Source organism: Artemia sp. Qi Xiang Cuo, chromosome 16 (genome assembly GCF_049724085.1).
Source record: "Artemia sp. Qi Xiang Cuo chromosome 16, ASM4972408v1, whole genome shotgun sequence".
Lineage (NCBI taxonomy): Eukaryota > Metazoa > Arthropoda > Branchiopoda > Anostraca > Artemiidae > Artemia > Artemia sp. Qi Xiang Cuo.
The window spans coordinates 42248223-42265288 of record NC_142809.1 but is presented as its reverse complement, the minus strand read 5'-3'; the positions used below and the strand labels follow the sequence as shown (position 1 = coordinate 42265288).

The window sequence follows — 17066 nt, the reverse complement described above, 5'->3', positions numbered from 1 at the left end:
TTGGTCACTAGAACATAAAAAGCATAAATAATAGTAATATACCTATTTGTGCTCTACATCTGAGCCCCGAAGTCTCAGAGTTTTTACAATTTTCTGTATTCCCCTATAATGGTCTTATAGTTAGGACATTTCAAGATACTTGTCGCAGAACTAGAGCCACCCTAGCCGAGTAGATAGTACGCTGGACTTGCAGTCCTATGTCCTTGGGGATAGGATTTGAGCAAAAATTAGATCCTTAACCCAAAGTTAGAGTCACCCTAGCCGAGTGGATGCCACGCTGAATTTGGAATCCAGTGTCCTTCGGAACAGGGTTTGAGTCTTTTTGTCGCCAACCCTTTGACTTAGGGTCAATGTCAGTTGTGTGACTCTGCAAACTAGGCCACTGTGAGTCTGGGCAGCTTACGGTTGAATAAATTCCCGCATAAAATCTGATATCTAAAAACCAGAGCTAATAGGGGGCTAAAGTTTTGAAAAAATAGTGTTTTGAATATCTACTGTTAATATTAAAGTAGTTGTTAATATTAAAGGTGTAAATGCACAACAGATAAAAAGTTCACTCGCACTTTGCTACTCAAAAAACATGTGAAATGAGAACTGTTTTAATGATGGACACCCGAATTTTTTTTTTGCGCCTCTTAATTTTTTTTAATAACTGTGCCTCTTACTTTTCAGATAATAAAGACTTGCCTCGAGTACATAATGTATGACCCTAATTATAATTACGATGTTGAGGATGAGGAAGGAACTGATGATCAAATGGATACGGATTTAGATGCTCAGGAATCAGATGATGGATATTCAGATGACGATGATGTCAGCTGGAAGGTATTATATTGTTTTATAAATATTAGAATAACAAACTAGAATGTTTTTCAGAATAATTATTTAATTAGATTAAGCAATATATAAAGGTTTAGTCAAGTCGGCAAAATAGCAACGGGTTAAGACAGATCGCCTTCTGGTTCCTTCTAATCTTGACTTTATTATTCATTTAAATTTCTGCTAGTTTTGGTTTCATTTGTTCAGTCATAGCATTTTCTATTCGTTTACATTTTGACTTTTATATTGCTGTATTCCTACTCGTTTTGAGTTCTAATGTTGCTCTTTACCTTTTTTTGACAAATATTTTCTGAATTTTTTTTTCCAATAAATGAAAAATATTGTATAAGCAAGCTGTAAAAGAACGAATAGGATAACAAAATAAAACAAATAAATAACCGCATGTTATAAATTAGGCCTCATCGGATAGTTTCTAGCCTATACGGTTCTTCAGCGCTTTAGAAAAAAGAACATGTAAATTTCGTAAGATTAGGCTTTAAGGTTTATGTCCACTCTGAAACAAGCGGTTTTACGACGGTCTTGCAGTTGTAGCTTGCACAAAAAGAACAAAGTGCTTATATCATTGGATTCATTAGTTACAGATCTATCCATTAACCGAGCCAGAATTATGATATTACTTATAATTTTCCTTTGGGAGCATTCTAAACTTACTTAAAAAACAGGGAAACGGCCCTTTTTCCAACGATTTTTAATCAATTTTCAACGTATTTTTAATCTAAAAAAGCATCTACACCAAATTTCAAAAATATAATTTGGCAGATGGATAGAATTGAATGTCATTTATGGAAGGATATCAAAATTGTCTTTTTTCTTTGATATACAAAATTCGTAGGAAAGCAGAAAAATAATATCCTAAAAATTACACAGTGAACATTAAGGATATATAGATATCCTTAAACAAACAATTCTAGAAAATATATCTTAATTTAAACTTAGATTTTTTGCAATAAATTGTACACTTTAAGTAGCCTATCGCCGTAAAATTAGATTTAGCTACGTTGTCATGAAATGTTGCAGCAACCCTTTGTCAGCTTCGCCAACAAAAGGGTTGCAGGTGCAACACTAAGGTCAGAAGTCTGAGGAAGAGATTTATGAATATTATATTGACTTTGCAGCGAATTGAACAGTAAATATATATATATATATATATATATATATATATATATATATATATATATATATATATATATATATATATATATATATATATAAATATATATATATTTAATGTGCCTTTAAATGTGTTGGAAATAAAATATTGACTTTTTAGCCAGTTGAATAATAAGTGCATAAATCTAACGCACCCTTCAATTCTTGGGAAATAAATAAAATATAGACAAACTGGCGCTAGTCTCTAACCCATTGCTTTTGTTTTGTTTTTGCTTCGTTTTGGTTTTGGGGCAAGATTGCAGTAGCAATGATTGTTATATCCGGGTAGAATATTGAACAGGGATTCGAGGGTGTATTTTCTTTTTTTAAGTTCTGCCAAAAACACGAGCGACTTTGTGTCACCATATACTTTAACCGCTTCATGCTCAAAGAGAAAAAAAAATCTTAAATCTCGTTGGGTTACTGATTTATAGCTAAAATACACAGGGTAAGAGTTTCTAGCTGAACCTGCGATGGCTAACCTGTTTTTGTGGTGTCTTCAATCGAGGACAATGTGCTTCACTTCATCAAAATCGGCTATATTTTAGGTAAAAAGTGCACAAAAGGTAAGTGCCTAACAAACTAGAATGTTTTTTAGAATAATTATTTAGTTAATTTAACCAATATGTAAAGGTTTGCGTTTAGTCAAGTCGGCAAAATAACAACTGGTGAGGACAGATTATCAACTGGTTATTTCTAATTTTGATTATATTATTTATTTAAATTTCTGTTCGTTTTGGTTTCATTTATTCAGTCATAGCATTTTCTATTCGTTTACATTTTGACTTTTTATATAGCTTTATTTCTACTCGTTTTTAAGTTCTAATGTTACCTTTTACCTTTTTGTGAAAAATATTTTCTGATTTTGTTCCAATCAATGAAAAATATTGTATAGGTAAACTACAAAAGAACGAATAGAATATGATAACAAAATAAAACAAGTAAATATCTGCATGTTTATCAGTTAGGACTCATCGGAGAGTTTCTAGCCTATTCGGTTCTTCAGCGCTTTTGAAAAAAGAACATATTAATTTTGTAAGGTTAGGCTTTAAACAAACAATTCTAGAAAAAATGTATTAATTTTGACCTATACTTCTTGCAATATATTGTAGACTCTTAAGTAGCCTATCGCCATAAAATCAGATTTAGCAGTGTTGTCGTGAAATGTTGCAGCAACCCTTTGTTGGCTTCGCGAGCAAAAGTGTTGCAGGTGCAACACTGGTCAGAAGTTTGGGGAAGAGATTTATGAATATTATGTTGTCTTCGCTGCCAGTTAAACATTAAATGTATATATGTAATGTACTCTTAATTGAATCGGAAACAAAATATTGACTTTGCATTCAGTTGAACCCTTAATGCATATATCTAATGTATCCTTAACGTCACTGGAAACAAATAAAATGTAGACAATTTGCCACTAGTTTGTAACCCCTTACTTTGATTCTGTTTCTTCGCTTTGTTTTGAGGCAAGATGGCAGCAGCAATGTTTATTCGGTATTGCAGAAGCATATTGCAGTAATATATTTGGAGCAGTGGATTGCAGCAACAATATATTTGGCTAGAATGTTGAACAGGGGTTCAATGGTATATTTTCTTTTTAAGCTCTACCAAAAACATGGGGGACGATGTGTCACCATACACTTTAACCTCTTCACGCACGATTTTTTTCTCAAAGAAAAAAACAAAATGAAATCTTGTTGGTTTAATGATGTATAGCTAAAATACAGGAGGTAAGAGTTTCTAGCTGAACTTGTGATGGCTAACCTACTTTTGTGTTGTCCTCAATCGAGGACAGTGTGCTTTACTTGATCAAATCGGCTATATTTTAGGTAAAAAGTGCACAAAAGGCAAGTGCTGAAAAACCAATGTAAGTCACGTTGGTTTTATTTCTCCACCGTCGATTACTTTCCGTGGAAAGCGTAAATCGTAAATCACGCACATAAATGGCTAGAAACAGTAGATGACAGAACTTTCGAAATCATGGACGGATTAAAACTTGCAATATAATCTTATTGAACCTAGTTAGAAAGCTATTTGTAGCTTTTCCGAATCATGTGCTATAACTAAACAACTCTTAAGTGGCTGGATAGTAGAGCTAAAGCTTACTTTGTATACTTTCAAATTCGTGCCAGAGAAATAGGGCCTGAGTGCAACAAATGGGAGGGTGGTATGTTTAATATTTTGTTACAGACAAAATTATTAATAACATAACAACTAGAAAAATGGGTGGTTACACTGGTCAACAATGGTTGTGTTAAATGAATAATTTCAGGTGTTTTTTATAGATTGCCATCTGCTGATTCAAGAAATTAAGTCTGAAATTTTCCATCACCCTCCATTTTCTTTTTAATTTCATTTTTTTTCCTGTTTATAATATTTGTTATTAGTTGGCGGTATAATTAGAAACTAGATTGATTTTTTTTTTCACTTTTAGGTGCGGAGGGCTGCAACCAAATGTCTTGAATCAATCATAGCTTCCAGAAACGAGCTGTTACCAGAAATTTATAGAAATGTTGCTCCAGTACTTGTTTCTCGATTTAAAGGTAATCCCCCTTCTAACGTCTATACCTTTGTGTATGTGTAACGTCCCTTGTTACGTCTTTACCATAGCTTCACCCTTGTGTGTGTGTATATGGTGCACAATACTAAATATAAGAAAATCAGGAAACACCAACTTAAAAAAGGACCAGTGGAGTACGATAAAGATACCATATTCACTCCTATGGTACCATATTCACTCCTTCTAAAAAAAGCCAAGCTGGAAACTCTTGAGCTCAGAAGAGGAACGCTGTGCCTCCGTTTTGCAAAAAAACGCTTTAATAAACCCTCGCACGGAAAACATTTTCCCCAAAAGACACTCCCCATCCAGACACCGCCTGCCATGTTCTGTTTCTGGACCGGTCCCTATCTTGTCCCCCACTCGTTGTTTAACCTCCAGGTATTAAAAACCTTTGTCCCCTTCATTACTGATCAAATAAATCACTAGGTTTTTTTTTTTTTTTTTTTTTTTTGGGTACTAGTAATGCCAAAGTTTGTGTCCGTTTGGTTCTTTTGTTCCCTCCCCCTTGTTTACATATTCTCTTTCAAACCCTTATAACACTATTTTTATCTCACTCTTTTTAGCTTTGCTTTAGTTTTTATCTTTTTAACTTTCTTACATTTTAGCTCTTTTTTACTAATGAATGGCTTTGCCTTTCTGATATTGTTGTTGTTTTTGGCATTGTTGAGCCAGTTTTTTGGTTGTTGGGCTATTTTTTTGATTTTTCTTTATAACTCTGAAATGCGAATTCGGGGCTTGTGATAGTCATTTTTTGAAATAAATATCTTATTATCATTATTATTATTATTATTATAAGAAGGAGAAAAATACAGTAGATGGAATTAACATACAATATTTCAATGTTAAAACTAAGAGCGATACAAAAATATTGTAAATGGAATTAACGTACAATGTTGCCATTTAAAAACTATAAACGATAACAAAATATAGTTGCATCCATTTTTTAGTATATACAATATAGAGAGAGCTAGGCACTTTCATGCCTAAGAATGAATGCACTGGAAGAAATAATGGAAATGAACAGTTGGATATCTTATCTGACGTAACGTTTAATGACGTAGGCTGTTTTTGCCCATTGAGACTAACATGAGTTTCCACTCCTTTCAGATTTCCTTACTTTTTCATGAAGATTTTACTAAAAGGAGCCCATAGAATTTGCTCTAGGATCCAAAAGTTAGTACAGAAAAAATCACTGGACTCGAGCTATTAAAACTAAAAGTCGAGAAAACTGGGTAGAATAAGCATGTGAACTTAAATTAGAGTAGCTAAATGGAGCTGGTAATTTTTCTTGTGGATTTAGTTATATCAGCAGACACAATTCCCAACACTCAAGATTACGGAGAGCCTTAACTTACTTTTTTTTCTAATCTGCAGTCGAAGCAGTTTTTATTCCAGACCTTTGTACGACTTCTTTTTTTAATTTACTAATAATTCGAGGGAAGTTTTTGTGGAATTCTCTATATTTCAAGGAACTGACAGAAGCAGAACTTAGTGGAATGGAAACTGTTGCTATGTGGTACAGCTATTCTAAGCTACGAGCGCCACAGACGGTAAATTTTTCCCCACTAGAATTAAAAACAGTGAAATACATTTAGCACAAGCTCTATAAGTGGTAACTTTACTACCTAATAGTGCAATACAGAGTGCGGTTAAAACCATGTCAAGTATAACAAAAGCGCTGGAAATAGCAGCTGGGAGTGTAATTGTTGATAATGCTGGTGTGGAGTACAATCAGTTTCCCATACTCCTTTGTCTGAGGCCAAGAAATCCAAGGATTTCTTAGAATTTTCTTTAGGAGGCAAAAGATAACACAAAAAAGCTATTAACTCTAGAAGTCGAGAATACTGGAGATAATAAACCTTTGAACTGAAATTTTAATTTTGCAATATGTAGCAATATCTCAGTCGAACTAAAGATAATACTGTGATGACAGTAATTATTATATTCGGAATTGACATTGAATGGGGAAATGAATGGTATTCAGTTTCATAGTAGAACTGAAACTGAAATCATAGTAGCTAAATGGAGCTGGCAATTTTTTTTGCCGAAACTCTAGAAGTCGAGAATACTGGAGAGAATAAATCATAGTAGAGCTGAAACTGAAATCATAGTAGCTAAATGGACCTGACAATTTCTTTTGCCGAAGCAACTTGAGGTTGTGGTTATATTAGCATATCCCGAGAGAAGGGAAGGGACTGGGATACAATTTTCGGTGCCTGAGCTTCAAAAGGACTTAATGTAAGGTAGCAATACGTAGAACTTAAACTTGCTAAGGCTTTTTATCTAAGCTACAGTCGAAGCAGTTTTTATGCAGACCTTTTTGTGAGTTCTCTTTTGAAGTGATTATAAATTTGAGGAAGGTTTTTATGGAACAAGTCTTCGATACCTAGTTTAAAGAAAATATGAAACTGAGAGAATCGGGCTTTTGATGCTTGGAAATTGTTGGTATAATTTTCCACATTTTCCACCAAACGGTATACATTTTCCACCAAGCGGGAAAATGTTCTCATTAGAATTAAAAAAAAGTAAAGTACCTTTAACACAAGCTCTATAAGCCGTAGCTTTAATACTGTAGTTCAGATTACAGCCAAAATTTCTATAGCAAAATCCCCGTAAGTAGCATGTTGGGGTGAAGTATGATTAGTTCCCCATACTCGTTCGTCTGAGGCCTAAGAATCAATATGTGATTTAGTTCATTGGAAACTGTATGTAAGATCTATGGACTATTAAGATTTGAAGGCTAGGTATTGTATTTAAGATCTCTAAGGTGTCCAATTTAATCCTTTAGAAAGCCAGTTTTAGTTGGAGCGTATAAAATTTAATGGAACTCTGATTTAGCCTTGAAATTTGTCGACTTGAATTTTAAGCAACTATCAATAATTGATCATAAGTTATAAACAGGATTACCAGACATCCTCCTTTTGGAGGACATGTCCTCCGTTTGAATTCTCTCCTTCCTCGTTTTGCAAAAATTTAGATTTGCCCTTCTTTTTGTGTTTAACCTTTTGTGTTTGTCTTCTTTGCGTGGACAAAAAACACACGGTCATGATTCCCTGACAGAAAACTAAAATGTGCTAGAAATGTACATTTTCAAATAACGTGTATAGCATTTTAGTCATAAGAACAGGACTTTTCTTTGTTGGATATTTAGAAAGGGTAAACACAAGCCCATTTGTTTTTGTTGATAAAACTGCGAATGTCTTACTTCTCGTCTACAATTTTCGTTTTTTCCTTGTTAGGCATAGAAGCATCAGTGTATCAACCACTTCAATAATAACCCATTCAGTAACGAATTTTATTGGAGAGGATGAGAATTATACAACTAATATTTTTAGGGCTTTTGACACACTGAGATGACACGCTATTTTCCCCAGAATTCTTACATACGAGTTTGAATTCTCGTAGCTCGTTGTGCCTCATCTTGAATGTACTTGTCTGAGAACAAAATGCCACCGTTTATGTATTCGAGTACAATATCTACTAAAAAAACAGTGAGAAACCAAGATTAGCAAATACTTTCGTATTTTGTTCTTATCTCATGTTACATTCTTATTAAGGAGCGTGAAATTTTTTACAAAGCAGTTTCTGGCTTCCTCCAGGCATAACAGGACCTTGCATTTGGTGCAGCTAAAGTGGGCTTTCATGATACATGGGACACTTTTGCACCTGTTTTGAAGTTTATGTTTTTTTAGGACAATGGGCAAAAGAGTCAACTTTTAGGGCAGAGCATGGTCTTTGGAATTTTGCCTCCCTCTTAGGGGGGGGGGGCAAATGAGGGACCATCCATTTCCTCTTCCTCGTCGTCGGTCGAGGAGACCGAGCTGGTCTCCCTTGTCTCATGGGCGTCGCCTCTTTGCTCATAACCAGAGACTCGGCCACCCCAGACGGAAGAGTCAGGGAATCCACAGAGTTCTTGGACTTTTTGGCTTTTAGAAATTCGGTGTATTCAAGCCAGCTATTCACTACCGCCAAGGTGATCAGGGGGAACACGAGCTGCAGTATTCACTTCCTGGAACGAGTGAAGACTCGATAATACTCATGTCATTTCATTCTCATCGATAAAGTCGAAAGTGATTGGAGGGGAACTAGCCCCTGCCCCTCGCCCATTATTCTCCCAAGCACATCCAATTAAAATTTTTAGATAGCCATTTTGTTCAGCGTAGTTGATTTCCAGATAGAAAATACGTTTTTGAGGAGAACACTCCCCAACAACCCTCAGGGCAAGGGTTTTAAGTTATTTCCTGGGGTATATAAGGTTTTTTATAGAAGGCGTTGTCATAGAAACTTCAAAAGGGGCTCAATTGATTGGAAATTCAAAGGACTAGTGCCCTTTTTAATAGTTGAAAGTGATTGAACGGTAACTAACCCCCCTCCCGCCCACCTTTTCATAGGCAGCGCGCTAGCGCTGCCTAAGTAAATGACGATGTGGGCAAAATGTGTTGTTCTTTTTTTTGTTTTGTTTTTTTCTGCATACCCGGGCACTTCGTATCGAAGGAGTTGTCGTAAAAAGTTCGAAAAGGGCTCATTCGATTGGAAATTGGAGTGTCTAGTGCCCATTTTAATAGTCAAAAGTGATTGGAGGGTAACTAGTCCCCCCCACGCCCATCATTCCCACGAATACATCCAGTCAAAATTTTGAGATTGCCATTTTGTTCAGCGTAGTTGATTTCTAGATAGAACATATGTTTTTGAGGAGGAAACTCCCCCAAAACCCTCAGGGCAAGGGTTTTAAGTTATGGCCTGGGGGTATATAAGGTTTTTATAGAAGATGTTGTCGTAGAAACTTCAAAACAGGCTCATTCGATTGGAAATTCAAAGGGCTAGTACCCTTTTTAATAGTCGAAAGTGATTGGAGGGCAACTAGCACCCCCCCCCATACGCCCATCATTTCCCCAAACACATCCAATTAAAATGTTTAGATAGCCATTTTGTTCAGCGTAGTTGAATTCCAGATAGAAAATTTGTTTTTGAGGAGGACACTCCCCAACAACCCTCAGGGCAAGGATTTTAAGTTATATCCTGGGGTCTTTAAGGTTTTTATATAAGGCGTTGTCATAGAAACATCAAAAGGGGGCCATTGGATTGGAAATTCAAAGGGCTAGTTCCATTCTTAAGTCGAAAGTGATTGGAGGGGAACTAGCCCCTGCCCCACTCCCATTATTCTCCCAAACACATCCAATTAAAATTTCTAGATAGCCATTTTGTTCAGCGTAGCTGATTTCCAGATAGAAAATAAGTTTTTGAGGAGGACACTCCCCAACAACCCTCAGGGCAAGGGTTTTAAGTTGTATCCTGGGGTATATAAGGTTTTTTATAGAAGGCGTTGTTATAGAAATGTCAAAAGGGGCTCATTTGATTGGAAATTCAAAGGGCTAGTGCCCTTTTTAATAGTTGAAAGTGATTGGAGGGCAACTAGCCCCCTCCCCCCGTGCCCATCATTCACCCAAACACATTCAATCAAAATTTTGAGATAACCATTTTGTTAAGCGTGGTTTATTTCTGGATAGAAACTATGTTTTTGAGGGGGACACTCCCCCAAAACCCTCAGGGCATGGGTTTTAAATTATGCCCAGGGGGCATATGTTTTTATAGAAGGCGTTGTCGTAGAAACTTTGTCGTAGAAACAAAAAAAGCTCATTCGATTGAAAATTCAACGGGCTAGTATCCTTTTTAATAATCGAAAGTGATTGGAGGGCAAGTAGCCCCCCCCCCTCCACGCCCATCAGTCCCCCAAACACATACCATCAAAATTTTGGGGTAACCATTTTGTTCAGTATAGTTGATTTATACATAGAAAATACGTTTTTGAGGATGATACTCCCCCAAAACCCTCAGGGCAAGGGTTTTAAGTTTTACCCCGGGGACATATAAATTTTTTTCAGAAGACGTTGTAGAAACTTCAGAAAAGGGCTCATTCGATTTGAAATTCAAAGGGCTAGTGCCCTTTTTAACAGTCGAAAGTGATTAGTAATTTTTTGTTGTTGTTGTTGTTTAAGCCAGGGCACTTTGTATTGAAGGAGTTGTCGTGGGAACTTCGAAAGGGGCTCATTCGATTGAAAATAGAAAGGGTTGATGCCCTTTTTAATAGTCGAAAGTGATTGGAGGGCAACTAATCCCCCTTCCACTCCCACCCTCCCAGTTGCCCATTATGTTTTAAACTAAATGTTGCCTCAAGATTAAATCAAAATGCACTGTGATAATGTTAATTCCCAATGATGCATCTCGGCAGTATCCCAAGAACGACTGAGGGTATTATGTTCAAACTTTCGAGGCTACTTCTGCTCTTAAAATTTAACCAAATCAAAATAGTGTAAGTGTATCAAAGTTATCAAAGAAAGTAAACAGATTTTTTTGCAAATGGTGTCAAGTTTTCCATTTCAGGTCAACTAGAGGAGGTATGAAACTAAATTAAACAGTACCATTTGTGTTCAGATTTTTAAAAGGGTGTATGTTGTTAAAAATTGCTGAAAATTTTGACAAAGAAATGAGATTTGAATCGATTTGACAACTAAAATTACAAAGAACAGAGACAATAAAAGTAGTATCTGGATCAATTTGATCAGTAAAAGTATAAAGAACTGTGAAAATGAAAGGGGAGTTTTAATCGGTTTTGATGAGTAAAGTATCAAGAACAGTGAAAATGAAACGGGATTTTAATCGGTTTTGTATGTAATTAATTAAAAAAAAATTCCACAAAATAAGTTTTTCAAAGAAAAGTAAAGAACTCCATTAAACAAAAAATAAGCAAAAATAAAATTAAATAATCTACCAAGCGTGAAACTACCACAAATCAGCATCAATAAATAAATGAAACCCAAAACGAACAGAAATTACAATAAATAACCAAGTCAAACTCAAAACAAGCAGAAATTAACATAAGTTGGGCTCAAAACCCCTATGCCTTCCTAAGGCCAGAACATAATTTTCACTTTACTGAAAAAAATATAAATGTTTTTACTTTTATAACTTTAATAAATCAAATAATTTTAACAATTTGATTACTAAATATCAGTAAATGTATATTAAACTGACAATGCACACTCATTTGTATTTTTCAGTAAAGTGCAAATTTTGTTCTGGCCTTGGGAAGGCATAGGGGTTTTGCGCCCAACTTATGTTAATTTCTGCTCGTTTTGAGTTTTACTCGGTTATTTATTGTAATTTCTGTTTGTTTTGGGTTTCATTTATTTATCGATGCTGATTTGTGGTAGTTTCGAACTTGGTAAATTATTTGATTTTATTTTTGCTCATTTTTTGTTTAATTGAGTTCTTTACTTTTCTTTGAAAACTTATTTTATTGAAAAAGTTTTTTTAATTAATTACTGTAAATAGGCAAAGTTTCAGTCAGAGACATATAAGGCTTGAAGCAATAAAGACGAAAAGGGGGGGACGGGCGGAGTCGAACCGCGGACCTCTCACACCGACTTAGTGAGCGCTCTACCGCTGAGCTTCACCCCCCTTAGCGCTAATGTTGCTAAATTGTGTTTATCATATAAAAACAAAGTTGTACATAAACGAATAAAGTCTGACACCAAAGCATATATTTTTCGTATAAAGTTGAGATTGCAACTAGCGCTATGTAAACACCTATAAAATGACTTGAGGAAATAAAGAGCAAGTAAAGAAGTAGTGCATAACCACTTCTAAAGGAAGCATATTATCAAAATCAAGGTAGTAGCCTATATTGTAGATTAAGGAAATATCACAAACCATTTGTTGGAAACAGTATAGAATATATGGGTATTAGCCTACAATTGGGGCTGTTTAGAAGAAAAATAGTCGTTGGAAACATGGGTATTAGCCTACAACTGGGGCTATTGTGTAGAAATTATTTTAGGGGAACAGTTCTTACTTCTGAATATACAGAAAATTTATAGTTGACACATTTTGAAGGCACTTCCACTATACTTTACCCCCACCCCCTCTTCCTAATAGATGATAGATTTAAACTATTGAAATTGACTTTTTAAATAAAGAAAGAAAAATTATAGCCAAAAAATGTTGGGATGTTTTAGGATTAACCTCAGGCTATCCTTATTATTGTAAAGTTATTGCTCTTCCTTATTTTATTTGTAAAAAAAAAAAAAAAAAAAAAAAAAAAAAAAAAAAAAATTATGGCCGCGGTCGTGATTTTTTTTTCCCTTCCATATAAGTGCCGCTGGTAATAAATAAAAAAATAAGTAATTGGAAAACCAACCAGCCTTCTCTCCTAGAACGGTTTTTGATTTCTGGTGCTTTTATATCATTGACAGCGCAATAGCTGTCTTGCCCAGGGGCAAGGTAGTTATTAGACCTGTTGTCTATTTTGAACAAAAAGGATTAAAAAAAATTGATCAGTGGTGAAGGGGGCACCTAAAAAGGGCGAGGGGGGCTGGCTGTCCTCCAAACACTTTTCAATATGCACTGAAAGTTTTAACAGAATACCTTCAGTCGTTCTTTAGATGTTTCTGATACGCCCTTTTGACAACCAGCATGCACATTGTGCGTTTAAATTTTGTTGATCACCCTCCTTAACATTTTCTGAAAGTTTCGCCTTAATTCCGTAAGCCTTTATAGAGACCTTGGATCAAACATGTTCCCCTTTCCCAACAATTAAATCTATACGTAGACACTGAGCAACTGAGATAACTTACACAAGTACGTCCCTAGGTTTCATTAAAGTTATCCTAGTTTACATTTCAGAGAAATAGCAGGACATTCATTAAATATATGGTGGATATTTAGTTTTGAGTATTTGATTGAAAATGCAGGGCATTGGAATGGTGTTTTATGGAATGCCCTTAGTTGTTGAAAGCAACCGTCATTAGGATTCCTAGTCCAAGCATGCTTTTAGGATTTTTTGGAGCAATCAAAAGAAAAACTTCGATAAGCCCACAGAAATGTGATTTAATCATAGGCAGCTTAATAGGGCTGCCTAAGTATAGAGCAAAGTGAGCATAACGTATAATTTATTTTAGCTTTGGTTGTTGTTTTGTTTTTTCTTGGGGGGGGGGGGAATTCTGACCAAGGCACTTCGTATTGAAGAAATTGTTGTAGCAACTTCGAGAGTAGGTCATTCGATTGGAGATTGAAAGTTTTAGTTCCCTTTTTAATAGACAAAAGTTATTGGAGGATAACAAGCCCCACCCCTTTCCTACGCCCATCATTTCCCCAAACACATCCCATCAACATTTTGAGACAGCCATTGTGTTAAGCTCCACCGCCCTCAGGGCAAGGGCTGTAAATTCGTCCATTGTTTACATATAATATATGCTATTTAGAAAGCTGGGCATGTTTGACCCTTATTTTCCAAAAGACGAAGGGGTTTCAGGCGAGCCTTTCAGAGAATGTTGAGGGGAGTATCGAACTAAATGAAAACACGATATATTTATAGGGGTATTCAAAAGGGCACAGCTCAGGCATGACTGAGTACATTTGGAACTTTCAATAAATAATAAGGGAGAGGATAAATTGACCGAAGGGCAAAATTTGCGCGCTACTACTACAACTACTACCACTAATGCTACTACCACAAATACCACTAAAACTACTGCTTTTACAGTTAGTACTACCAAGTTTGAAGGTAATGAAGTGAAAATCTGAGGAAATGTCGAGGGGAAAGTTGAACTACATCTAAACACACTACGTGCATACAGATTGTCAAAAGGGCGTATCGGCAATATTTTTGGAACGGCTTATCGTATCAAGATGAAACTTCTGGGGTATTATGAGGGGGTGTTCAACTGACAAAAACGCAACATGTATATGCTAGCACTACTGTTAATACTGCTGCTACTACTGTTGCTACTACAACTAATGCAACACTACTACTGCTCCCACTACTACCACTACTCCTATAACGCTAGTACTATTAAGGCTAAGCATATGAAGGTGAAAATTTAATAGGAGATTCAGGAGCAATTTGAATTAAATCAATACGCACAATGTGGATGCAGATTGTCAAAAGGATTTATCTCAAGTATAGATTTGGGGATTAAGTTGGAATTTTCAGAGAATGCTTAAAGGGGAAGAACAATTGACCGAAAGGCAATATGTGCATCCTACTACTACTCCAATCATTATGTCTATTGTAAATACTTGTAAGGCTAAGAGTATTAAGATGAAAAGGGCGTCAAAGGGGAGTCAATATGGCGTATCAGAAATATTTTTTCGAACGGCTTACCACATCAAGATGAGACTTCCTGGTCATCATCAGTGGATGTTCAACTGACCAATAGGCAAAATTTACTTGCTACTACTGCTATTAATACTGCTGCTACCGCTGTTACTACTACAACTCCTACTATTTCTCCTATTACTATCACTACTACTATAATACAAGTACTTAACGGTGAAAATTTGAGAGAATACCGAGGAAAAATTTGAACTAATCAGAACACTATGTGCATGCAGATTGTAAAAAAAAGGCGCATCTCAAAATGGATTGGCTATTAAGTTGGAACTTTAATAGAATGCTCAAATGGGGAGATCAATTGACCAAACAGCCATATGTTCAAACTACTACTAATAGTACAACCATTGCTACTTTTACTACTACTACTACTCCAAACATTACTTCTATTGCAACTACTTGTAGGAATAAGAGTATTAAGATGAAAATTTCAGGAAGCATTGTGGGGAAGTTGAACTAAATTAAAGCTAAGAAATATACAGGTTATGAAAGGGGCATATCGATAATGTTATAGTAACGGCTAATTGTAGCCTATTAAGTTGAAACTCCTGGCACAACTCCTTCTATAAAAAAAACTCCAGTCTTAACAAAAAAAAACATTGTGCCCACATCGCTCTTTACTTAGGCAGCACAACTGCGCTGTGCCTATGGTTTTTAGACTATTTTTTGAACAAATAGTTGTCTCAAAATTTGTATCAGGTCTATTTAGGGAAAATACTACGGGTCGGGGGGGGGAGTGTATCTCTTCCGATCACTTTGACTATTAAAAAGGGCACTAGAACTTCTGATCACCAATCCAATGAGCCCTCTCCGAGGCTTATACGACCACCCTTTCTTTGAAAACCTTGTATGCCCCCAGGGCATATAAGGTTGCCCTGAGGGCTGTGGGGGGATTGTAATCCTAAAAGATATAATTTCTTGACCGTTCAACTACGCTGAACAAAATTGGCATCTCAAAATTTCGATTGGATATGCTAGGGGAAATGGTGGGCGGGGGGGAGGGGGTCTGGTTGCCCTTCAATCTCTTTATACTGTTAAAAACGGCAATAGCCTTTTCAATTTCCAATTGAACGAGCCCCTTTCGAAGTTTCTGCGACAACTCACTCTGTACGAAATGCCCCGGTCCAAAGAGACGTGTGATAGGCATCGAACGTTAGGATTACGCCGTTGATTTAGCAGAGTATTAAGATCTTTATACCTTATGGGATTGGTTTACCTCGTTTATACTGATTTATGTCTGAAGCTCCAGCGTGAGGGGATATTTGTTAATCAACTGAGATGCAATCAGAAGGTGTGAAACTCTCAGTTTGTTTAAATATTGGTCAATGACAGGTCGCACCCTCCACAACTGATCCAGGTTGTGAGAGTCCTTGGCATTTTTGTCGACCAAGTGAAAGAAGTCCCGAAGTCGGTAGAGTTTTTTAAATTTAAGGCATCGGCTATAATCGACGCAAAAGTTCGGCTGCTCCAGTACATGCGATATCTGGAATACTTGAAGGAACTCGTAACAATGTGAATTCCTATGAATTTCTTTGTTTCTGTAGCAGAAGTACCGATACTTGTTCCTGTTTCCTGGACAAAGTATAGATACTTGCTCTGCAGCAAGTTTATAAAAGTTTGAATCAAAGTACTCATTCAAGTATTCTACATGTTCTTCTCGTCCAACTGGTTGTGGACATGCTTTGCCATTATGGATGTCTTTTTTAAAGAAATGTTTTTCCAGATTAGTTGACACTGGTTTGGATTTGATACTGCTGTGATATTGGGCAGAGCATCTTCTTCGTCAACACTTTCTGATGACGTTTCAGTGTCATCACTCTGGTTTCGCATGTTGCGGTGTCCAACACTCCTCGTCATCATCCGGGTTTAGCAAATCGGAAAACTCAGACAAACCGGAATTTATCTCGTCCAACACGTTGACAATATCCGCATTGCGGACTCGCCTTGTTGGCCGCTTACCAGATGAACCTGGAAAATCAGTCTAAAAAGTATATACTAAGACAGAAAAAAAGCACTAAAAACAAAGGAAACAGCAAAGCACAAAGGAGGATCCGCTAAAAATAAAATGACCAAAAACTGCCGAAATGAGACGAAAAGTGTAGTGCAAGTCACATAACATTATACTTGAACATCACAAGAAGATCATACTTTGAAAAAATCAGTGAACACTGTCATTAGATTTCTTTTTGCCGAAAATAATTGGCAACAGATGGCTCTGGACGTAAAGAACAAAAATCAGTAATTGTTTACATAAAGATTCTTATAGAATTTGAATAAACTTACCTAGTACGTCCATTTCCTGACACACAATTTGAGTTCAGCTTCAAAAACCACATTAAATTGAAA

The 17066-nt window shown here is 36.0% G+C and overlaps 1 protein-coding gene across 1 annotated transcript in view; it reads left to right on the top strand.

The window, feature by feature from the left end:
* Cand1 (Cullin-associated and neddylation-dissociated 1) overlaps nt 1-17066 on the top strand; it is a 170405-nt gene that overhangs the window by 32534 nt on the left and 120805 nt on the right. Inside the window, exons 7-8 of the mRNA XM_089102636.1 lie at nt 673-825; nt 4424-4532. Of these exons, the coding sequence (XP_088958762.1) occupies nt 673-825; nt 4424-4532 (262 nt within the window). The remainder of the gene's footprint in view (nt 1-672; nt 826-4423; nt 4533-17066) is intronic.